We start from the raw sequence: 25,693 nt of genomic DNA on the forward strand, positions 1-25,693 counted from the left end.
CTTTATTTTGCGTCCATTATTTTTTTTGTATGAAAATCCAAGATATTTTATGACTATCCTTAAAGATGTTTCCCCACCTTGAAAAAATGCCGAATCTTTCAACGAAACGCGCAGTTTCCCAACAGTGGGATGATCTTTCCTCCTATAATAAGAGTAAATATGGCGACGAATAGCATCTTGCTGAAATGTATCTAAATTTGTCACGCGTTTACTGATATTCCTCTTCTTTCCTGGGGTTTCCAGTTTTGAAGCCTCGCATTTATTTATTTATTTCTACCATATTATATTTTTCTTTCCCTATGGTAACAATAGTGTTCTTATACACGCCGAACGCAGCAGCAGTCCTGTCCAGAACTTTGTTTACAGAAATGATTCGACCCCCATTGTTTTTCTCTTGCTCAAATTATTTGCGCTCAGAACAAACCATCTCTTGAGTTTGGCCTTTGAGGAATTCCTTTTTCTTTTAGTGCATGGCCTCTTTGGTACATTGTCATCTCGAGTATTGCCTCCTGTGCTTGACATTCTTCACACAAGCACACGACACACTCAAGCAGAACACAGAAAATTATGTACAAAAAATAACACACTAAAGCAACACGCTATATACAACAAAGAATACTCTAAATCCAATAAACACTAAACAAACGTACTGGTTAAAATATCACAGTAACGCAACGCAACAAACAAACAACACGTCCTCTCCCAACAACATGAAATCTGATCGCAGGAAGAATCGCCCGATAAGCGGCAACACCGAGAAAAACGTTTTCTGTTGCTAGGTAACCAGGGCCTGGGTGAAGCACTGGGAAGATTTTGATTGGCTCGCATGCCAGCAACCCACCCTCCCGCAGTGACGTAGACCCGATTTCAACACGTGGTTCACAAGTGTCAATACCAAACTAATTTTGCGGCAGGTATAGGCTCTGAAATACGGGACATTGCCAATCATTCCACTACGAGTGCGGTACGATCGAGCGCAGCATGCTCGAGCGTGGGAGATTCGAACGAGTTTGAGCAAGCGAAAGTGGTCTGATGCAGTACTCTAACATGTACATAGTTGGTTGAGTTGAGTTGGTGTTTTAAGTCCACTTTATGCACAGTAAGGCTAATCGGGACTGGACCTACAGTTTAAAGTGGTATCTGAACCACTTGTGCCTCGACCGGGTATCGAACCTGGGACCCGTTGATTACAAGGCGGCGACGCTACGTACATAGTTGGTAACTGAGCTGTTAGGTCCATATGAACGTATTTAAATGTACCAAGTGGAATTGGAGAATGCCTTTCATTAACTGCTTCCCGGTACCCACACATACAATCAAATTTTTTGACAGATATCTGCCAAAATCAACATTAAGTTACTGTTTCTCCAACATACCATGTGCTTTCCAAATTCAGGAACTGCAGGTTGCTTCTGCCCATTATCCTGCTGCTTAGCTGCTGAATCAACAGGGTGGTAGATCTCAAACTTCTTCATTGCAAGGAGCTGTTGCTCTATCCTGCAGTCCATCATGTACCACGTGCATGCTCCGAGGGCAGAAACTGCCAGTTCCCAGTCCTCGTTTGCTGTCAGTCCTAGTGCATCAGCTACAACCAAACATTCATAAAACATAAGTTTTGCACACATTTCTTGCTATTGCTAACTAGAACAAATATTTCTGACACGAAAACTGCAAGAAAAGATAAAAATGTATTTTGGTTTCCAAGCTCCCATAGCCACAATACTCAGTCCAAATGAGTATGGTGCAAGGGTGTGAAGTGGTAGTTGTGTGCTGTCAGTGAGATATGATATCAAATCTGGGAAAGGTGAAGTATAATGAGGTAGATTTAAAACCCTGGACCAAAAAATTGGGATTTCATTGCATAACAAGTGTGACTTCAATTTAAATTTTTCTATTATACAAAGACAGCAAAATGTTAACATTATTTTATTTTACATTTTCCCAGTTTTAAGTGTTACTCTCAGATCCCAGAAAAATGCATATCGAGATTCTACTGAATCAATTTGCCATTATACACATATACACACATTACACTCTTGGTCAAACCATATTGTCAGATTCAGACCACAACTTAAATGAAGCTTATGTAGTTGACTTTTCATCCTTTTATGAAGCAATATTTATATCTTATTACATATTTCAGACTGAATAAGTTATTTCTATTTGAAAAACACAGCGCATTCAAAAATAAGACTACTGTAACATGAAGTTGATTAATTTAAAGTTAAGTTAATACAAACTTAAAAAGCTATGTATGTATTTTCTAAACAATTTTAGTAAATGCACAAAAAATTCTACCAACCCTCATTCAGTAGCTTGTCCCTGAAGAGATTAGGCCAGCTTGTTCTATTGTCAGTCTTATTTTCTTCTGAGAAATATCCTCCTTCAGCGAGGAAAGTCAGTGTCTTCTGAGCAGTCCAGAACTCAGACTCTGGTGACAGAGATTCTTTTAAAGCACACACCAGGCAGGAATTCAGAAGCTGCTTGGTCTTCTGAGACAGTGTTCCCCTCTCGAACAGAACCTACAACAAGCAGTAACATTTATACATTTCTAGAGCTTGAATTATTTGAATGAAGCCAAACATTCAATGAAACAAATGGGAAATCTGCAATTTTCTGGTACTAAACGCAGAGAAACTTACTCATTTTTCTGCGAAGCTGTTATTGTTGTATTAATTTCAGTGGCTACTGCCACCATTCTCGTTGGATGCGAAAAATGCAAGCAGTTTGGCCAGGAATTGAACCTGGGTCTGTGGTATACTGTGCCATTTCTCTACTAACTGAGCTACTGAGTCCACCCTGGTTTCACCTGATTTTTCACTGCTGCTGTTTTATCTGAGTGGAACTGGTATTTATACATAGTACATCTGTGTGTGCAAAATCATAATATAATTTTCTGCCACTAGCATATAAGATCTGAATATGCAACTTACAATTGCTTTAAAGTATGATGCAAACAACTGCACATGTGCTCACTGGAAATCAAAACTAGAACACCTTGATTATACAGCACCAGTGTTCACCACCATGCTATCGGTGGGCCCTATGGCAGATGTAGAAAAAGAAAAATGCATGAAGGGAATGTCTATTTTTTTTCAATAAAGCTGCTTGTGAATATGATGTTACAGCCATTACATTACTTCTATAGGGAATGGCACCTGCCCCAGTCTACAGTAGCTTTAATCATTAACATGCAGAAAACAAAATTACTTGCATACATTAATTTGGGATGGAACATGAAATATTACCAAAGCTGATGAAGTATCAGAATAAAATTTGTCGATATTGATAAATGGTATTTCATACATGGTGAGCCTAAAAGAAATAGACAGATTAAACGCTTTTAAACTGGACTATCACATTGATATCTGTAGTGTTACAAAAAGGTCACACATAAAACATTTGTATCTTAGCCATGTAAACATCAGGACATGCTCTTCCAACCACGTAAGTATTTCAGCCATGTTATTAAAACTCTTGTTTCTGTAAAAGTTTGAAACTGTCTATTCCTTTTAGCCTCACCCTGTATATTCATATAAAAATGGGAATTTTCCAAGAAACACTAGAACTGTTCGTTTACATTCTAAATTAATGTATGTAACAAGATGATTGCAATAGGTTTTGCTTTAGAAAAAGGAAGTGAAATTTAGACATTTCCTTTACAAAATCAGTGTATATGAATTACACCTTAATATGAAAGTAATGCAGGCAGTGAAGATGAAATTCTTAGGGATCATAGTTGAGAAAGACCAGAAGACAGAGAATTAGGAATGAGGAGATTCAACAGACAGCAGAGGTTGTGAAGCTGCAGAACAGAAGAGATTGGGCCCACATTAGGTGCTTTGGACATATGAAGAGGATATGGCTAGAAAGACTGCCATTTGTAACTATTACTCCATTTCATCTCAGGGTTTCATCATCATCTGTGGAATGTCATTTGAAGTCCATGAAATCAAGGGAAGGAAAAATAACAAAACAGGTGTTGGCAGATACTTGTCCACTTGAGTTCAGTATACTTGGCATTTCTCCAAAAAAAAAAAAAAAAAAAAAAAACAACAACTTGATTTCCACTTAGCTATTAATTAATGCTTATGTAGTTGAAATTATGTTGTTCACAAGTATTTTCTGAGTAGAGATATGACTGTAATGAAAAAGTAAAACCACTTACAAAAGAATTACTTTAAATTGAAATGAAATTAACCATCAACAGAAGCCAGTCAGTTGACATTAAAAATGTGCACTGGAGATCTTGTATGAAACATATTCCATGCTAGCAAATGTACATTTTCATTCAAAGTACACATACAGATATCTTGCAAATGCTAATGTCTCTCTTCCGTCAAGAAACAGTTCACATGTTAAGCAGGTCTGCTACATTATAGTGGGGCAGTTTCACATACTGAAATACATTTTTGAATTACAATGCTTGAAATGAATATAATGAGAATCTTTTTTGAAAAACTTACCAGGGACATACAGTTTTATATGAAACCAAATGCAACACATAAGTTAATACTATGCACAGAATACAAAAGAGTAAGACTAATCAAATCAAAATGACTGAAATATACATGAGTAAAATCACTGGCAGTGTTACTGATAAACCTACATATATAATATGGGTTTAGCACCCGATACTGATACAGTATCATCCATAAAAACTAAACTCAAATTTCACTATCATGTTTAAAAGAGATTTATGAATTTCTGCTAACTGACCTGAGCTGGTGGGTAATGAGTAATTAACGTCCGAAGTCTGGAACAATATCTGTCATCTTGGAACTGCCCTAGGTGGAAAATGCCAATGGATGTGTCTATAAAACAAACTCCATAGGTGCTTTCTCCACCTGTTGTTTCACCAGCCTGAAAATAAAAGGACGAAGTTATTTTCCACATGTAGTATGTTTGGTAATTTCAATTTATTTCAAACATACGAATACTTGTAAAACAGGAAAAATTACATTATTGCAAACTTATTTGGTACGGAAAAGGCTTTGTGAATGAAGATGAAACACTGTCTGAAGTATTGCCTTGAAACCGCTCCTATTCCTTGCTGTTGCCCTTAATTTGGTGTGGACATAAATACTTGTGCAAGTGAAGAAGTTGCATCATGTACATATCCTAGTCATGCCACTTTGATGCTAAGAAAAAACTTTTAGTGTCAGAGAGGGACAGTGAATTCCCAATTTTATGTTTTTCAGGGGTCCAATATGAAAAAATTATAACAGCTTTATTGGAAGCATGCATAATGCAGGAAAATGTAAAATTTGGAAAAGTACAGTTCGAGTTCCATTGTATTATGCATGAATATTCCAGCACAACATGCACGCTTGGCTAAGATGATCAAGTTGACTTCATTTTAATCATTTGTATCCATTGCTAGTTACATTTGCCACTTTAAAATGAAACTAATAATTACTAACAAGCAATATATTTCATTTCTGGCATACTTGAAACAATGTGCACCTTTGCAGGAAAAGAAATACACATAATGCCTATTAAAATAATTTAGGGATGGGACAGATTTATCGGTAGTCTATCAGTATCGGCCGATATAGGCATATCGGTTTATTGGTAAAATTACCGATTATTTTGCCCACCTGATATATCTATAAATATCTTACAATTTAGCGCTAAATTCTGCCATTTGTTATAACTTTTATGGATAATCTCCATGCCCTACTTTTAAAAAAAGTAAATGTCTAAATATGCAACTTCTTTTGCACTGCGGTCACCTTGAAACACACATTTATTAAGGAGATCAATGGACTATGCACTTTCTTTAAGGGCCATTTGGAATTTTATATCGGATCGGTAGAATATCAGCTATCTCAGTCAAAATTTCATATCGGTCCACCCCTAAAAATAATTTAAATAATTTATTATTTTCAAGTAGTACTTAAAATGTTATTATTTTGAAATGTCATTACAGTTAACTTTGGAACATATTTTACATTATTTATCTCTGATTAATAGTGATGTCCATAGTTATAAGTTAATCATATGGGATAATCAGAACACAAAAATGACTGTTTTCCACAAAACACTGGTGCAATACAAGTGTAAATTTAGAACTTTGCCTAAATTCCAGGAAAGGCATTTTGCAGACTCCATGAAATACTCAAACTGACAAAGTATTTGAACATCAAATGTTAACTCTCAGCCTGTAACAATCCAACTATGTACCGTATTTACTCATGTATAATGCACACTTTTTTCCAAAATGGCGTATTATGCCCGGAATATTTTTTTCATGTTTACGGAACCCTATCATGTTATATATCATTGTAAAGCTTGAATTCTATAGTTTCTGAATATGGCAACAGTATTCCATTCAAGATGGCGACACTAATGTGCAATGCAGTTGAAATAAGCTCATCACAAAATGAAGGGGCGTTCTGATTTTTGTGGTACTTTGGATGAAATAAAAGATAAGGAGAGAGAAAAGAATAATTATTACTGGCCAAACAATATGACATATGTGGAGTGTGTAAATGCCTTAATGAAAGAAATCTTGTTCTGCTATCTGCTATCAGTCATGGAAAAAGTATATATTTTGAAGGTTTCTTTTTTTTAGAAAAATTAAAGAGAAAATAAGCAAAACCATGTATAAAATTTTAAAGGTCATTTTCCACGATTTTTCACTTTGCTATGTAATGTTCTGCGACACAAGAAAAGCACGCAAAATTCGAGAATGCACCTCCCACCACATGGGATGTTTATCAGCTGTATTTGTTGGGCGAGAAATAACAGAAAATAACTTCCCGAGCACTGGAAATCCATAACGTAATTTTGATCTCGCTTTCTACTATTACAGAATAAATAAGGTGGTTAAAGAGTGAAAGCTTTGGGATGCTAAATACAGTGGAGGGAGAGCAGAGAGGTGGCTTGGGTTGGTGACACACAAGAGGATATTCTCTTCTTGGTCCACATAGAAACAGGTGACTCATTGAATAGGTACGATGTCAGTAGCTCTTGAATGGCATAGCAACAGCTTTACGACCTACAACTAAGAAAGCCATTTCGTGAACCTGGATTATACTGCGCATTATACAAGAGATAAATTTTTTTGTCACTTTTCCTCATCAAAAACCAGGGTGCACATTATACACGCATAAATACGGTATTCAGTACCAGAGACTTGAACCAACCATTACTGGTTATTTTTAACTGACACTACATTTCATTCTGTTTGTAGCTTTTGAGCAAGACACATTGAGTAATTAAAAAGGTAGTTTACGACAGGTACAAATGCATTACTATTTGATGTACCATGAATGTGACTAAAATGAAATACAATTCTTCACAATGGTTCTTTATTAATTATTGCAATAAGATTAATAGAAGTTAAAGTACAAGGTTGCACAAAAAGAACATGTTGAGAGTGTGAGAAAGGTAGTGCTTTAGAGTCCTTGGTGCTCTAACTTTGGGTCTGTCTCGTTGCTCGCTACAGCGTATCCTACATGGTGAATTACACTTTTATCCGTCCAAAATCAGGATTGTTCAAAAGCTGTTTCCAGGTGATTTTGTCCAGAGCAGACAGCTTTGTGCAACCATGCTTGAAATTATTGCATCTGATGATGTGGTGTTGATGATGAGCGATGAGGCACATTTGTTGGCAAGAGCAATGCGGAACTTTGAGGAGAGGCTCCGGATATGTGTACAGCAACAAAGACGTCATCTTTCCGACATCATCTTCCATACTTAAATCATCACTGTATAACTATCCAAAGTGCATATCTTACTGAAAATCAACTACGTTACACTTAATTCCAAAACCATGCATTCTTTTTGCGCCATCTTATACTTAGGTACAGTGCTTCCTTCTCTCATTCTACATTTCAGTCATCCACAATGGCCTCTTTCAGGAACTTCTCAAAGTGTGAGTTTAAATCATTCAGGTCAGGTCAAGGTAAAACGTAACAAGGGGTTAAAATAAAAAAAAAACTGAATCACATCAGTCGTTCACATGCTGCTTCCAGCTCCTGGTCTGGATAATCTACATTTCAACTTCTTTGAAGTTCCTGAGCAACGTCATTGTGTGAATGATCGTCAAAGGGAGAAGAAAATACGGCATGTAAGTGCTTTCACTTTCATTAATTTTGTGGTGGATTTAAAGGTAAAATATGAATATTTGATTTTTCACATGCAACTCTTACATATACATACAGTGCCATGCAAAAGTTTATGAATATCACGTTGTTCTGTGATAACTTTTTCAAACTTCATAAATTCAAGTGAAATTTTTATATGTTGGGCAGCAAGGTAGGTGCATCCTTATGGACAGGTGGTAGATCATTTTGGGCTATTTACAAAATTATTAAAAATCTTTATTTGATTTTTTTAACCTGGCAAAAAAAATGACACTTTTATTCTTATCACCGTAATGCATGAAAGCTTAGAGCAACAATCACCAAACTTGTCACAAGTATCAACCCACTCCAGTACTTGGTTTCAAAGCCCTTGGCATCAATCAGCCTGGCATGGAGTTGAGCACCAACTGAGGGATCTTGTCCCATTATTCCTTCAGCTGGGGGAACATATCATTGGCATTCTTGGCTGTCTTGTGCTTCAGGTGCTGCTCGAGTCCGTCCCACATGTGCTCAATGAGATTCAAGTCCGGACTCTGACTTGGCCACTCCATGTGAGTCATGTGATGGTGGTCGATCAACTCCTAGGTGACCCTTGATTTGTGTTTCGCTCATTGTCCTCCTGCAGGATGAAGCTGCGTCCGAGGTCATTACAAGCGAATCGGTACATGACATTTGCGAGAATATCCCTGCACATGTTGCCTGTGATATGGTGGAGAGGACCCATCCCAATTCCAGAGAAGTGCCCACACACCATCATATTCCTAGCGCTATGCTTGACGGTGGGCAGTTGGTACTTGGGGGTGTACTTTTTGCCTTTGGGACGTCATACCTATTTTCCACTGCCAATTTCAGAGAGAATGTACTTGCTCTCATTGGTCCACAGCACATTGTTCCACTGGGTCCATGTCCTCATCAGGTGCTCCTTTGCCCACTACAGTCTGGCCTTCCTGTTCTTAAGGGAGATAAAAGGCTTTTTCAGTTTGGCGCCGTGATTGATCCAAGATGTTAATTTATTTATTGTTTAATAAGCATGAAGTATAACACATTATTCTTGTTATTACTCCCTCTGTCCCATAATTATAATCCGGTATGCCAAAATGGTAACTTTTTATTTATGTGCTATTGGATACTTGATCGGCCAATTTGTAATGCTCCTTGAGTAATAACATTGTATCACTCATTCCCGTGTTTCATTTTCTTCTTCTGTATACACCAATGACACAGTTTGAATATCGGACAAATATTATGGGACAACAAACAAAAGTGTACCAGACAATAATTATTGGAGACGGAGTAATTGCTATTTCTGTTTTGTTATATTTCATGAAAACGTTGTGCTGAATTAATATGATGTATAATTTACTGTTAGTACAAAATTACACTGTATAAATTTATATAAATTAAGGGCATGGCAACAGAAAAAATTACTAGATCAGTAAGTAATTGTTATATGGAGATTTTTAATAGTGACTTCAGAGTTTTCATTGAACTTATCAAAGTGTAAGAAGCAGTTTGTTAAACAAAAATACCAGAAAGATTCTTTGAAGTGTGAGTGAAACAGCTTTCTTCAATGCCCAAACAGTTCTCCCTTTCTCAGCTGCCTCTTCAGTGTTCAAGTATGATGGCTTTGCTTCCAGTGCAATTCCAAGTAATGTCCCTGGAACGACAGGTGGGAGTTGCCACGAACAGCATGCAAAATGCTCGGATTGTGAAGAGAATGGGTCACATGTGGCCACCTGGGCTTGGATTATCTTGACAATGCCTCCCTTTACCTTGATACATTATTGACTCTGCAGATGGCACATCTTGAGATGCCAAACAGCCTCCCAAGGTGAAGGAAGAATAGGGAATGATCCGTCAGTTGGTGATCAACTCCATGCCATGAAGGTGCCAGGCTGTGATTGGTGCTAAGGGCTTTCAAACCATGTACTAAACTATGTTGATTCTGATGACTAGTTTGGTGACTGTGTAACGGGCAAGATTTTGATGGTTCGAAGCTTTATTTCTAAGTTTGCTTTTGAGTGTGATTTACAACATAGAGCACTCAAACGATGATTTTAGTACTCTTGTGCCCTCTAAACCCTTATTTGAAGTAAGATCAAAACGATTAAGCAAATATAAATTGTTTACTTCTTAGCCATGACCATAAGAAGCATCCCCAAATATGAAGTTTCCTGCATTTGGCACGAGGCAACAAAAATAACCCTGTTGAAGGCCAACCCCTAAGTATATAAACCCCTGCAAAAAGAGTGTGCAAGCTGACCAGCAGATCTGAGGTGAGGCTGGAGGTGCTGACCAGTCTCCAACCCAAGATGACTGGACATCCACCCAGGCAAGTCCAGGCTGTCTCCAGGCATTTAGAAGATGGACAAGGGAAATGGCTGCCATCTTCAAGCAGTAACCTCAATATGAGTACCCCATACAAGAGTACACAGAATTGCTAAAAAAAATAGTGGTACATAATAAAACTTAATGCACAATTACCATAATAACAATATGAGCCTCAAATTTACAATTAAAAGGGAATGACTAATGAAAAAGGGGTCGAGGAGCGACTCAGGGTAAGTTGAAGTGAACATATAACCTCTCTCCCTTGCCAAGACCGCAGTGCGTGTTCGAAGAACATCCTTCTTGAGGTGACCCTGATTTCGATAAACAATGTGGATCTAGACTAGGAAGTCAATAAAAATCCCTGAAGACGAGCAGCAACCTCTTCAGTACTGGCCTAGAGTCGATGAGGACATTAGTCCAAAAGAGTCTAGATCCAGACAGTCATAGGCAGAGTTGGAGCAACAGAATGGTTGCAACACTGCAAGGGAGTAAACCCCCCAGGCCGGAAAGCCGTAAGAAGTCAGCCCAGTTCTTTCATTCAACTAGACTCAACATAGGGCCAATAACCCACGTGGCATCGAAATTCATTTTATTCAGAGAAGACATAAGGTAGATGCCATACAGATCAAATGGAAACGACAAGGCATGAAAAGGAAAATTATTATTGGAACATGGAATATAACCTCTCTGACAGGAAAAGAATTTGAGATAATAGAAGAAATGGAAAAATACAAGATTAAAATCTCAGGCATAAGCGAGACTAAAAGGAAAGGATCAGGAGAGATGCTGATGAATAAGGGATATACATTCATATTCTCAGGAGTCGATAAGAAAGCAAGAGCAAAAGAGGGTGTAGGTATAATATTTGAAGAAGAATGTACGAAGAAAATAGTAAATTGGGAACCAATTACATTAAGAATATTAAGAATACATGTGGAAATGGAGAAGCATTGGCAGCAGTTGCCCCCCCCCCCCAACAGTTTTCGCCACTTTTGCCCCCGCACTATGCTAAATCTTATCTACGAAGGAAAATATACTGTCTTTGAAGAAGAGGAAGACAAACGCAAGATCACAATTTCACTCTACGACAAGTCATATATAAATTTCTTAGCAGAGAAAAATAACTATTTGTAGCCTTCTTGGACCTAAAGGCAGCTTTTGATACAGTACCACGACAACAACTATGGTCAGCGTTGCAGAAAATAGGAGCCTCAGAAAAACTAGTAAGAATAGGAGGCGAGAAATCAAAAGAATTTAACATGAATAAAGGAGTTAAACAAGGAGATAGCCTCAATCCTTTACTATTTATAATACTAATGGATCAAATACATAAACAATGTAGAAGAAGAACACGAAAATGTAAGGTTGGAAATAGGAAACTGAAACCAGTTTATGTACAATCACTTCTGTATGCTGATGACATAGCATTAATAACATCAACTAAACAGGAACTACAAAATACAGAAATAGAATAGGCCAGCTCAATACAAGATAGAGAAATGATAGTGAACCCAAAGAAGAGTAAAGTAATGCATATATCAAAGCATGGAAATGAAGAGAGATTGGAAATAAAATGGCAAGGAGAACAGCTGGAACAAGTGAATAGATATGAATATTTGGGAACAATAATAATAGGCAATGGAAAAGTAGATGAAGAAAAAAAATAGGAGGGTTCAAAAAACAAATAAAATATATTACCAAATAAGTAATACAATAGTAGGAAAAAAGGAGGTACAAGAAAATACTAAATTACGGATTTATAAAACCATAATTATACCAACAATGCTCTATGGCATAGAAAGCTTAACGCTCCAAAATAAGCATAAAAGTTGATTAACAGCAACAAAGATGAAATACCTCAGAAGAGTCATAGGAAAAAACAGATGAGATAGAACCAGGAACACCATAATCAGGGAACAGCTACAAGTAGAATCAATTGAAGAGATAATAGAGAGAAGAACACTGGGCTGGTATGGCCATGTAATGAGAATGGGAGAATATAGAAAACCGAAACAAGTAAAGGAAGCAAGACCAGAAGGAAGGAGAGGAAGAGAATGGGAATAATACCTGTCAGAAATGGTTACTAAAAGAGGGAAGACACTAATGGAAGTTAAGAGAATGGCACAAGATAGGAAGAGTTTTAGCAGATGGCTGAAGAACCCCGATGCCTAACAGCACGAAGGGGAAGAAGTAGTAAGTAAACTAAGTAAGACTAACAAAAGCTGGCGTAAGACGTTTCCCTCGGCAGCTAGGGAGACGGAAGGTTGCGTCGCAAGGGAAAGAGTAAAATTTCACATCACGTGTTCATAACATAAAAGATTTCAAACACAAAATGCACAGAAAGAAGAAAAACCACCATCCTGGAAGGGTGGGCTTACAGGATACTTAGTCTCACATGATGCTAGTGATGGGTAACACAACCAAACTTGAACTGTCACAAGTTCCCTGGGGTTTAGGCATATACAGTCATGTCACAGAAAGGGTGTTGGCAGGAGGAGGGATATCGCCAGTTGAAAAGGGACGGGATATCACTAAGAACATTCAAGCGAAGGGGACAAGGGGAAACCAATTAGGGAGGAATAACGAGCTACGTAACTTTCTCGAAGTTGCGCTATCAATGGGTACTTCCTGTACACCAAGAGCGAGTGGCGAGGAACAAGGTAAGCACCTACCGCAGCGCAAGCATTTGGAAGAAAGCAAGGTTTTCGATTCAAGAACCAAGGAAATTTTCAATCGAAAATACAGACAAACAAACGTCATGAATTTGCACATTAAAGAACAAAACCAAAGGGTAAGTCAAGACAAAAACAAAGGGAGCAAAAGGGGGTTGTTATGTACAACTATTGTGTGTTGCTGAAAAACAAGCAAGTCCTAAGGAAAAAAAATAGCATTAGTAAGGTACTGAGTTCAATCTTGTATGTTGAGGGGAGGTTCTTGCGTAAAAAAAAGTACTTAGTGAGGTAATGAAGAGTGGCGCAGCAAAGAATGCCAAGAGTTTCCTACCCCCTACTGAGATCGAGCCTCTGTTAACAGAGAATAGCGGATCTCCAAATGTAACGGTATGGGTTTTGAGTCCTCGTATTTACCGTTAGAGAACGAAACTAAGATGGCTGGGAAATGGGCAGTAAGAAAATACTTTTATTACCTTGGTAGAGCCTTAATTCTTGGGAGAACCTGTAAGGTGTAGACATAATTAGACACACAAGTAATAATTTAACAATAACAATATTTATTATAAGAAGAATAGTTATTGATATATGAAGATATTCCCAGCCCTAGTGTTATAGGTAGAGGCACATATTTTTGGTAAATAAAAAAGCAAAATTTCGGTACAAAAACTGAGTCAATGTCGGGTTCAAAAGCAGTAAATAAAATAAAATATCGGTGTTATAGCGGTGAAAATTTGGATGAAAAGTGGTATATAAAAAGAAATTTTGGTTTTAAAATTGCGAATATAATCCTAAATTTGATTTAAAAACTACACTTATTCCACAGAATTAACATTTCACTTCTAATAGCACATTTATGTAGTAATCAGAGTATTAAGTTTATTTCTGTGTAAAGGAGTCCATTTTTGCTTCTCCAATATTAACAGCAGAATTAATAAATTTTTCGGGAATTGCATAACTCTCAGGATAATTCAGACTTCAGAAGGTGTTGCGTCGGTGAATAAACCCTAAATTTCGTGTTTAAGAGTTAATTTAAATTTTTGCAGTTCATTTCGCATTATTTCGTGACAAAACATGGTCACAAAATGCATCTCACACCTTTCAAAAACATGAAAAATTAACACTTCAATGTGTTTTTTTTCAAATTTAGTTTTTTCGTCAAAAACGAAATATGCATGCCCCTAGTTATAGGTAAAGGAGCTGCTTGGAAAGAAAACACAGGATTAGCGATACTTAGCGAGATGTAATCGTAGGTGCTTGTCCATTATCTAAGTGCCTGGAGACAGCCTGGACTTAGCTGGGTGGATGGTCATCTTGAGTTGGAGACTGGTCAGCGCCTCCAGCCGCACCTCAGATCTGCTAGTCAACTTGCACACTTCCAGTCTTTTTGCAGGGGTTTATATACTTAGGGGTTGGCCTTCTACAGGGTTATTTTTGTTGCCTCGTGCCAAATGCAGGACGTTTCATAATTGGGGATGCTTCTTATGGTCATGGCTAAGAAGTAAACAATCCACACTTCCTTAAATCATTTTTACCTTACTCCAAATAAGGGTTTAGAGGGCACAAGAATTCTGAAATCATCGTCTGAGTATTCTCCGTCGTAAGTCACACTCAAAAGCCAACTTAGTAATAAAGCTTAGAACATGCAAAAACTTGCACATTACATCCACTGTAAGTTACAATTGTTGCTCAAAGCGTTCATGTATTACGGTGATAAGAATAAGTGTCACTTTCTTGACAGGTAAAAAAAATTGATTAAAGATTTTTAATAATTTTGTAAATAGTCCAAACTGGTATACCACCTGTTGATATGGAAGCACCTACCTTGCTGCCAGACATATAAAAATTTCACTTGAATCTATGAAGTTAAAGTTATTACAAAAAAAAACCAAAAAAACACAATGTTGATAAACTATTGCATGGCACTGTATAAATATTACGAATATTTATATCAAATACCTTTTCTGTTAATGCAAGCAAGTAACTGCTTTCTGCTTCTGTTGCATCACCATCCATTACATTAAAAGTTCTTGTACCTTTTGTAGTTATCTGGCATAGCTCTCTTTTAACAACTTTATCAAATTTTGTAGCCTTCACTGCTAAAAGGTGAGATAAATACATAAATTTAATACACAAACATAACTCTAGATCCAAACAGGCCTTACCTCTAATCTAATCATGAGAAGAGTTATAAATAAAATTTATGATTTTGTTGTTTAATTTTACACAATTTCTAGCAAAAATAGCTTTTATTTTGAAACACAAGCATACATAACCAACCATATGCTATATATTGTATGCAATAGTACTAGGCTATAAAAAAGAATCTAGAGTGAAACAAGTAAAAAATTATTTTCCACTGTTAACAAGCACTGTATGAAGAAATCAATAGCAGAACTGCTGTCACCTTCTCCTTTGCTGCATCAATATGCTATCAATGATTAGTTTGTAAAGTGCATAATGTGTGTCATAATTTTGGTGTCAACTCAAGTGTGAGCTACATACATGCCTGGTGCGTACACTTTTCTGATAGTATTTGGTGTGATTCATCTGTGTATCCGTTGGTCAGATACTGTTGAATTCACTTGTTTACGGATCTGCTGATGTAATTTGTCTTATATTCACACTCTGCATCCCACATACATCATTTATCGAGGAGAGTGGGAGATGGAAAGGATTGCTGAGTTTATTGCCTATTTCATAACAGACAGTTTATGCTGCTTTAAAGCCATATGGTCGGGGAGGGCTTTTGCTAAGTGGTTGGACATTGTGCGGTGCTAGGAAAAGCAGTCCATTTCCTTTTGATGCTAGGTACTGGTTAAGGTTGGCTTGAATTACCTTTTAGTTGCACCACCTGGAGAATTAGTGTTCTGAACTTCAACTTTTATGCCTACTTCTGAAATGAAGGCTATCTCTTTTCCAAGAACCTGGACAGTTTCACTATACCCAATACACATTTTACAAAAATTACTTACTTGTGATCAAGTCGTCCCAGGTTCGATACGTGGTGGAGAGGTACAATGTGCAGTGGTTCAGATCCCACTTTAAACTCAGGTCCCGATTAGCCTATCTGTACATAAAGTGGACTTAAAATAACAACTCAAACTCAAATACACAAATTACTAGTTGTGATTTACTAGTACATTGCTTCCTGTAGAAATCATTTTTTATAACTGCATAAAATAATTCTTAATTTGTTTTAAAAATACACAAATACAAACACATAAATCAATTGAAATCTGATACACAAGAAAACCTTGAAAATTTGAAGTCCAAGCTTGATCTTATCAAGGTATAAGCACATTCAATGTTTGGAGAAGATGCTGGACATCATACTTTTCAATTATAAATCTTAAGAAACTGTGTGTAAAACATAACTTACTTGTCTTACATCTGTCAGCCATCTGGTCAGGAGTTTCTGTCTGCTCCACTCGAGCCACCTTGTAACCCTTTTCTATCAAACTAGATGAAAACCTACCATATGCTATTTCAGGAAAACCAGAATGTGCATTATCACCCTGTGAAATAAAAAAAAAAAAATCAGCAAAATCATAAAAAAAAGGCTACTTAACGTTGACATGATATCTAAAAGCAATAAAAAATAACATGAATAACCATTGAACACATGCAAAAACTCTAGTTCCCCCATACTTCTATAAATATCTGGGACCCTGCCATGCATGTTGTTAAAGAGCAGAGATTGACATAGAGCTAGATTGAAGTTCTGAAATGAAAGAGTCACTGTTAGACACCCAATTATAAAGAGAAAAATTTCCTCTAAAAAGAACCAAAAAAGGGGGAAGATTGTTGCCAAAAAAAAATAAAACATTCATATTAATGTATCCCTTTTTATATATGAATGGTATATATTGTGCTTTCATTTAAGATAATATTTTTAGTGGAGTGCAAATATAAACTATAGTCCTTTTTCATTTCCCTTTTTTTTTTTCAAAGGTAAAGTACAGTGGAAAATCTTACCATCCGTTTCAATGAAATCTTCCTTGCAACAGCTTACCGCATTCCATAGCTTGCTGCCACTTGTACCTGGCTTAGCCATTTCACTGATACTCAATACTGTCGTCACTGCCAAGCAGTTAGGTTTAAACTACTTTAAAAAACTTCACAATAAAAGTCTAAATATAACATATAAGTACACTTTTATCACATCAGGTATGCCACTTACAATGCGTTTGTTGCTGCATAAGCTCAGTTCACATTGTTTCAACAATCACTCCAACGTACTCCCAACATTCATGCAGGGAAGGTAAGGTAGAAGGCGCTTGTTCTTTCTTTTCTCTAAACTGCACCAAATAGACAATTGTTGAATGTTTTGTTCAGGGAAAAAACAGTCGTTCAAAATATTTGATATCTTGTCAATGAAAGAACCAAGGAAGATGTTTTTTTTTAAAAAGGGGAAAAAAAGGAATGTAGGCTGAAAAACTAGTCAATAAAGGCAAATGTTTTTAAAAAGGGAAAAAAATAGGAAGTCAAAACAATGTAATCTTGTTGGTGGAAGATAATTATTAACACTTGATATTTATTCCATGATCTGTGTTGAAAAATAAAAAAGCGACTTCCCTTTAAAATCCGGTCTCTAGCTGATTGAAACTTTGCAATGAGTTACTGAGGATATTCTAATTTACCATATTTACACGTATTTACCGTATAGTGCACGTGCGTATATAATGAGCACCCTGGTTTTTCATGGGGAAAAGTTACAAAAAATTATATCTTGTATATAATGCACAGTACAATCCAGTTTCAAGAAATGGCTTCCGTAGTTGTGGGTCGTAAAGCTGTTGCTAAGCTGATCAAGAGTGAATAACATCATACCTATTCAATGAGTCACCTGTTGTTATGTGGACCAAGAGGAGAATATCCTCTTGTGTAAACAATAAGTCTCTAACCCATGCCACCTCCCCGTTCTCCCTCCACTGTGTTTAGCATCCCAGAGCTTTCACTCTTTAACCACCTTATTTATTCTGTAATAGTAGAAAGCGAGATCAAAATTACGTTATGGATTTGCAGTTCTCAGGAAGTTATTTTCCATTATTTCTCGCCCAACAAATACTGCTGATGGGCTTCCCCGATGGTGCAGTGGTAGAGTCGTCATCTTCTAATCAAGGGCTCCCAGGTTTGATACCCGGTGGAGGCACATAGTGGTTCAGATCCCACTTTAAACTGTAGGTCCAGTCACGATTAGCCTTACTGTCCATAAAGTGGACTTACAACACCAAATCAATCAATCAATCAAATACTGCTGATATGCAACCCCTGTGATGGAAGGTGCATGCTAGAATTCCACCAGAGTTGTACTGCTTTCCTTGGTGTTGCAGAACATTACATTACAAAGTGAAAAATCGTGTGAAATGGCCTTCAAACTTTTATACGTGGTTTTGCTCATTCCTTCTTTACTTTTTCTAAAAGAACTTCAAACTAGCAGTTAGCAGCACAAGATTCCTTCCATTAAGAAATTTACACACTCCATATATATATATATTATTATTTGGCCAATAAAACATTTTAATTATTGTTGTCTTTTTCCTTATGTTTTCTTTCATCCAAAGCACCATAGAAATCAGAACGTTCCCTCATTTTGTGATGAACTTATTTGAACCACATTTAACATTAGTGTTGTTATCTTGAATGGAATACTGATGCCTAGAGGCACATATTTTTGGTAAATAAAAAAGCAAAATTTCGGTATAAAAACTGAGTCAATTTCGGGTTCAAAAGCGGTAAATAAAATAAAATATCGGTGTTATAGTGGTGAATAATCACATCAAAAGTGGTATATAAAAAGACATTTTGGTTTTAAAATTGTGAATATAATCCTAAATTTGATTTAAAAACTACACTTATTCCATAGAATTAACATTTCACTTCTAATAGGCCATTTATGTAGTTATCCGAGTATTAAGTTTATTTCTGTGTAAAGGAGTCAATTTTTGTTTCTCCAATATTAACAGGAGAATTAATCAATTTTTCCAGGAATTGTATAACTCTCAGGATAATTCAGACCTCAGAAGGTGCCGCGTTGGTGAATAAACCCCAAATTTCGTGTTTAAGAGTTAATTTCGCTTTTTGCAGTTCATTTCGCATTATTTCGTGACAAAACATGGTCACAAAATGCATCTCACACCTTTCAAAAACATGAAAAATTAACACTACAATGTGTTTTTTCAAATTTCGTTTTTTTGTCAAAAACGAAATATGCATGCCCCTACTGATGCCATATTCAGAAACTGCAGGATTTAAGCTTTACAACGATATATAAAATGACAGGGTTCCGTATATATGAAAAATCAATGCAAATGTCCGAAAATCATGGAATGACCCTGTTCGGTTTCATGTTGGCTGTCTGAATTATTCCGTGCATAATACGCACCACAGTTTTTGGGAACAAAAATTTTTGGAGAAAAGTGTGCATTATACATGAGTAAATACAGTACTTTTCACATACAAGAGAATTAACTACTTGTTGAAGATATTAATAAGATTGTCCTTGGCATGTCCTTGCACGAATTGCAAACCTGTCATTTAGTGGTGACAATGCCTTTCAATGACAAAAAAATACTCAATGCAGAAGAAATATGCTCTCTCTTTTTTTTTTTTCCCCTCTCAGATATATTTCTTTTCAAATGTTCACAGCTGTAATGTTGCTGAGATATTGATCATTAATTACAAGATGCAAATACTCTGTTAAAGAGTCACAAGATATCAATCTACCTACAAAATGTACCTTCTTTAGGAGCTGCAAAAACAATAAATTACATAAAACGAACAACGTGCTAAGAAAAAGTTAGCTGCACAACTAATGTAAAATAGCTTTAAACATGAAATAACTTACCTTCATATACATTAAACCAAGTTCATTGACACCAATTACAGCATCCATGTGGTATAACTCATAAAACTTTCCAACTTTGAAAAACAGGACACAGTCAAAGTGTGTAGCTTTCATGTCCCACCACTGTCTCAAGCCCTAAAATTGAAAATAAGCTTGTAAATATATCACTTCCAAGAGTACGACACAGTCACTAAACTGTCTCCTACAACATTGTTATCACACATATAATCCAACTATTTAAAATAAATTCATGAAAAAAACAACATGAAAATTACATTATCATCATAGGACTAAACAGATACATTAGACAGAAACTGCTTCCACATACTAGCCATGTTACAAAGAATCAACACAGAAACCACCAAAAAAAAAGAAAATAAATAAACAACCACTCCCAGTAGACAAACTTCTCGATAACTGATAAACCTCCTCTCTTCATAGTTTTGTATGTGACTAATTTCAAATGGTTCTACACACAAGACGGCTTTAAAATGTGATAAATAAATACAGTCAACTCTCGATTCTACGACCCCGGGTATAACGACCCTCTCGAAGTAACGACTCTTTTCCCGGGAACTGTGAAAAATTTAGAAAAAGATAGAAAAATTTGAAAAAAAAAAATTGAAAAATTGAAGGAAATCGGCCGAAAAATGCGTTGTTTTTTCCCCACTCATTTCCTTCACGAGCGCTCTACCGCTCACAATTGGGTCTGAACTAAAAATAGGCACCACCACACCATGCTTGAGTGATATCCAATAGCACTTGACCTCTGCCCTCCCCTCCCTCAAGTGCACCAATGTTACCCTGCACCCGACGGCCGCTACCCAACGTGCCAGGCTTGTTTTGCCACGCTTTCTCTTGGATACGCGAGAAGAGAAGATCGAATGTGCTTGGATGTTATTTTAAATCGACCTTTTGTTTCCTTGTCCTAAGAGCTGCTGAAAACTCGCGGGGAAGGGTGGGAGCAGCCTGAAATGACTGCTGGACTTGCAGTCTTTGCCAATGTGTATGGCATGTCAAGCTCTTTCATCGATAAATACATCACCTTGAGAGATAAGATCGCAGGAATGTTCGAAAATACAGATGTGTGGCGCCTGGAAGTCTGACCCATCTGTCCAGTTCAGCAGGTTCCCGTGAGTGAGCAACTCTCGGCCTTGTAGCCCACAACTTCCGGTAACCGCTTTCATTCAAAATGTGTTCTTTGTTCCCTGCAACACTTCATAAAAAAGCGAAACTGTTAGAGATAATCAAAACCACATAGGTGAACTAAAGATCATCAACCCGCTTAATGCGTTGACATCCAGGTTTCCACAAAAGTTTACTTCGATCTTACGTGCATCATAACTCCCGTTTCCCACTTCATATCTTTTCCTAATTTTGTCGATGTCGTAATATCTGCTAAAAAAAGTGTTCCGTTGGCTTACTGACTTCTCCCTCTTTTCCTGTCAGGAAACGTAGGGGGGGGGGGAGGTGCGATGCAGATTGTTTCAGCCAAGATTTTCTTGCTGATGCGGGCTGATTACAGGCAAGGGTGGAAAAGGACCCATCCCTCTTCCTTTCCTTTGACGTCTAAAATGGGGCAACCAGTTCTGGATATATTCTTGAAAACGAACAAAAACCATAGAACAAGTAAAACAAAAAAGGACCCCCCCCTTTCCCCAGCTCATTCTCCGCCACTGGTGTGCACGGAAATGTTGATAATTGCAGAATTCAGTTGTTTTTTTTTAAATTTATTTATTACATATTTTTTTTAATGCTGTTGTCTGCATAGGAAATATTGCCCGTATTATTGTCTGTTGCGTGGTAAAACGTAAAGCAAGGGTCATTTCTTTCTTCTTTACACTGCTGTTAATCCGTCTTCGACAGTTGCGTTATCTTTAAAATGCTGGCACTTTTCTCTTCCGCCACCTGTTGCTCGAACTTCCAGCCGGTCTCTTTGTTTTTACGATGCAGCTGGCGCCAGTGTTTTGTCTAGCGTCTGCTAAGCTCTTGCTTGCAGATAACAGCAATGACTCATCCAGCGCGAAGAAAAAAGTTATTGTTTTGAATCTCGCAAAGCTGTTTTGATTTGACGATAACCAAATTCGATCTCCAGAAAGCAAAACAAGAGTTAAAATAACTTCATGTTCTGCGCCTTCTGATAACCACAACTGTAAATTTAATTTACCTTTCTTCAGAACCTTTCATGTGGAGGAAAAAAAAAAGTGTGTTCAATGTAGGAATGGTCGCTGAGACTGATTAAAAAGACATTATTCAAGGGGAAAACGTTTGGAGGGGTGGGTGTTTGACATCGAGAATACTCCTAAATCCAACATTAAATCGTCCATTAACGTGAGAGTAAATAACGATCTACCATTTTGATATGTGAAAATGCGCAGTTTCATAAAGCTTGTTTTCAGTTCATTTTATGCTGATGGGCTAATCGGGACTAAATATACAGTTTAAAGTGAAATTCAATTCCAAACCCGAATGATTATCAACTGCCACGTTGTTTAATGACCTGTCCTACAATACGTTTTGGGTGAAAATAGATCGCAAGTTGCGCATTTCCTTTTTCACGCTGGATTACAATGCAAGTCAAGGAAGGAGTTTGGACTGCTCCCTTGAATGGGGAAGGAGGGTGAATGAAGTTGGTTGAAGCAAAGAAAAGTGACTTTTTTTTACGATGTATTTTACACAGCCGAACCAGAATGAAAATTACAGCCCTGACTTTATTTTTTTTTGTCTGGTACCTAGAGAGGTTGTGTTGTTTCTCCCGAGAGATCTAATCTTACCAGTTAATCTTGTAACAGACAATGCTCCAGTAAACCCGTATAAAATCCAACATTCATTCTGCACAATTATCTCCCGACTTTTGCTGGCACCAGTCTGACTGGTGTCAAGATTCTTTGAGTTTCGCTTGCAATAAGCGAGAGATTGTTTTCCTTTCCATAGGTCTCAGTGGAAACGGGTTTCTCATTAACTAGAATTGTAAGAATTTCCTGGAAAAGCAACGACTGTGCACAATTGAAACAAAGTAACATTATTTTAAATTCTCTTTTGTGAAAACTTTTTCATGTTCTATTTTCCTTCTCACAACATGCATCCTGTGCATAACAGGTTGTATAACTACCAGGATAAATGGTGTTACCATCTCCTAGGCATCTTTGTGTCCGTTTGAGCTCCATTTAAGCTGAAAATTGGTGCAAATTCAAATAACAACCCCTTCGAAATAACGACCCTTTTCCCGGGAACTGTGAAAGGTCGTTGAATCGAGAGTTGACTGTACTGTATTTGCCAGTGTGTAAGATGCACTTCTTTACCTTACAAATAGATCTGAAAAATAGGGTGCGTCTTATGCATCGATAGTCAGTTTTTTATTACCTTTATTTCTGGAAACTTTCTGTTCTGAATTAGACAATTTCTTTCTTGATTTCTTGCGGTGTGACGAAGAAGATTAAAATATATTCTTTCCTAGTTAGATTACGTAAGTTATTTGTTGAAAGTCCACCTTCGTATTACTTTATATTTGAAATACTGTAAATAAATTCAGTGATAAATATTTTTCCTCAAAAATGTGTATGAAAAATGGGGTGCGTCTTAAATGCCGGCAAATACGGTATATAATAGCTATCTATCTGCTACATTTTAATGCCAAAAGATAGAGACAAGTCATTTTGTTCTGTTAAATATTTTCACTCCATCCACACAATGTACAGAATATCTATCTTACCGGAGTCAAGTTTTTCTTGAAATCCTCAGGAATATACAAAGTCCTAGGATCATATTCTGGATCATCAGGTCTTCTTCTTTTGGCATCACGAATCTTCTCCGGTTTCAGAAATTCATGTTGAAGATGGGACCAGGGCTTCTCACCTACTTCCCCATTCTTGGCAGAGCACTGCAAGGTTCAAGTAGGGGAAATGATCTCAATCAAAGAACAACAAAACAAAAGCAAAATAAATACTAGTGCTGAACCTCAACACAATACTGGTATTGACTCATACTTGCTAATGCAGGTCAGGTCCCAAGTGTTTGTTTACTACAGACGTCTACAACAATGATATCAACACAATCTGTAATCGGTTGGATGATAATGAATTACAATGTGATGAAGAGGTTTTCTCTGGATATCAACCAGGTGATTTCCAGATAGGCTTACGAGCTTATGAGAGCTAATATCACTCTCACCTTCAGTGTTGGCAAGAGAAAACTGCTTGTTCCTTCCTCCTTTCTGTGCCATGGTTGGCAGAGGCAGTATTGCTACATGGAGGGAAATTTCCATTGATGAAGGGAAATCTAGGTAGAATTTCAGATAAAAGGGGGATTTTAAGAAGATATAGAAATTGCCAGAAAATCTGAAGGTGCTTGACTTGTTTTTGTTTTACTTGCATGCCTGCATTGGTTGTATTCCTATTACATCTAATTAATCTGTACAATAAATACATACATACATTAAATAAGAATTGTTGCAGTGAACCAGGTCCAATTTTCAGAATACACCAAAGCAAATTGCACTACATGTACTAACAGAAACAACACTAACTATAAGAACATTATTTTCAATTATGAGGAAATCTAATTCCAGGTTGCATTAATAAAATTACCTCCTTTGAAGCAAAAATTGATAATTTTGACTTGGTTTTGTCACTTATGTTTCTTGATGGTGTGCTTCCTCCTGCATTATCTGCATTTCCATTCACTATCTTTTCTTTATTTCCTTTTGATTTTTCCCTCTTTCGTTTCTGTCCCTAAACACAAAAGAGAGAAAAAAACATTCCATTACATAGTTATTTGTATATTCAAAGAAAGCAGCAACATGTGTCAGTCTTACAATATCACCATGAATCGGAATTTATTCTATTTTATTTATTTATTGTTTTGGATGGCGAAGTTAAGGCTCAAGCCTTTTCTTCCACTTAACCATGTCTACTTGAGATGGAGTTTAAGATATATATATACATTCTGATACATATACGATGATCAGCAGACTTGTCCAGACTTGTGAATATATTATTTTGTAGAGAGAATTTTGAGTGAAGTCAAAACATTCCTGAAATTTGGTACATTACCTTCATAACCCTTCCCAAGGTCACAGTTTCCATTAAGATGCACTGTGCACTAGACATTTCTGCCAGAACACCGACACATTTGGCATTTAATCTTGGTTCTTAAACTAATTATATGTGGAAATTAGTATTAAAGTATTTTGAATTGGCTCACATTGTATATGCATCAAACATGTATTTTGAGCCTCTTCCATAGTGAATGTAATTGATGGATGAATACTATTTAGAGGCTTGGTTTGAGTTTGTGTTTTAAGTCCACTTTATGCACAGTAAGGCTAATCGGGACTGGACCTACGATTTAAAGTGGGATCCGAACCACTGTACCATGTGCCTCCACTGGGTATCGAACCTGGGACCCCTAGATTTCAAGGCAACAATGCTACCACCATCGGGGAGGGTACTATTTAGAGGCAGGAGGAAATCTGGTAGTGTAGTCTCCAAGTGGTCATATTATGAACGTATCCTCTACATATTCAATCCATGTCTGAGGCTTTCTGGGCCTCCCTGGTGGTGTAGTGGTAGCATCGTCACCTTGTAATCAAGGGATCCTGGGTTCAATACCCAGTGGAGGTACATGATGGTTCAGATACCACTTTAAACTGTAGGCCCAGTCCCAATTAGCCTGATTGTGCATAAAGTGAACTTAAAACACCAAATAAATAAATCAATCTTAGGCTTTCTGGTGCTTTGAGTGAGGGCTTT

General features: G+C 37.0%; 1 protein-coding gene across 1 annotated transcript in view; it reads right to left on the reverse strand.

Moving 5' to 3' along the window:
* Nucleotides 1-25,693, reverse strand: part of Msh6 (DNA mismatch repair protein Msh6) — a 112,889-nt gene that overhangs the window by 50,923 nt on the left and 36,273 nt on the right. Inside the window, exons 6-13 of the mRNA XM_083119018.1 lie at nt 24,530-24,673; nt 23,656-23,823; nt 19,944-20,078; nt 16,476-16,611; nt 15,053-15,192; nt 4,720-4,863; nt 2,303-2,522; nt 1,377-1,585 (exon numbers count right to left, since the gene is read on the reverse strand). Of these exons, the coding sequence (XP_082975144.1) occupies nt 1,377-1,585; nt 2,303-2,522; nt 4,720-4,863; nt 15,053-15,192; nt 16,476-16,611; nt 19,944-20,078; nt 23,656-23,823; nt 24,530-24,673 (1,296 nt within the window). The remainder of the gene's footprint in view (nt 1-1,376; nt 1,586-2,302; nt 2,523-4,719; nt 4,864-15,052; nt 15,193-16,475; nt 16,612-19,943; nt 20,079-23,655; nt 23,824-24,529; nt 24,674-25,693) is intronic.

The sequence above is a fragment of the Lepisma saccharinum genome, chromosome 3, assembly GCF_977018435.1.
Source record: "Lepisma saccharinum chromosome 3, izLepSacc3.1, whole genome shotgun sequence".
Classification (NCBI taxonomy): Eukaryota; Metazoa; Arthropoda; class Insecta; order Zygentoma; family Lepismatidae; genus Lepisma; species Lepisma saccharinum.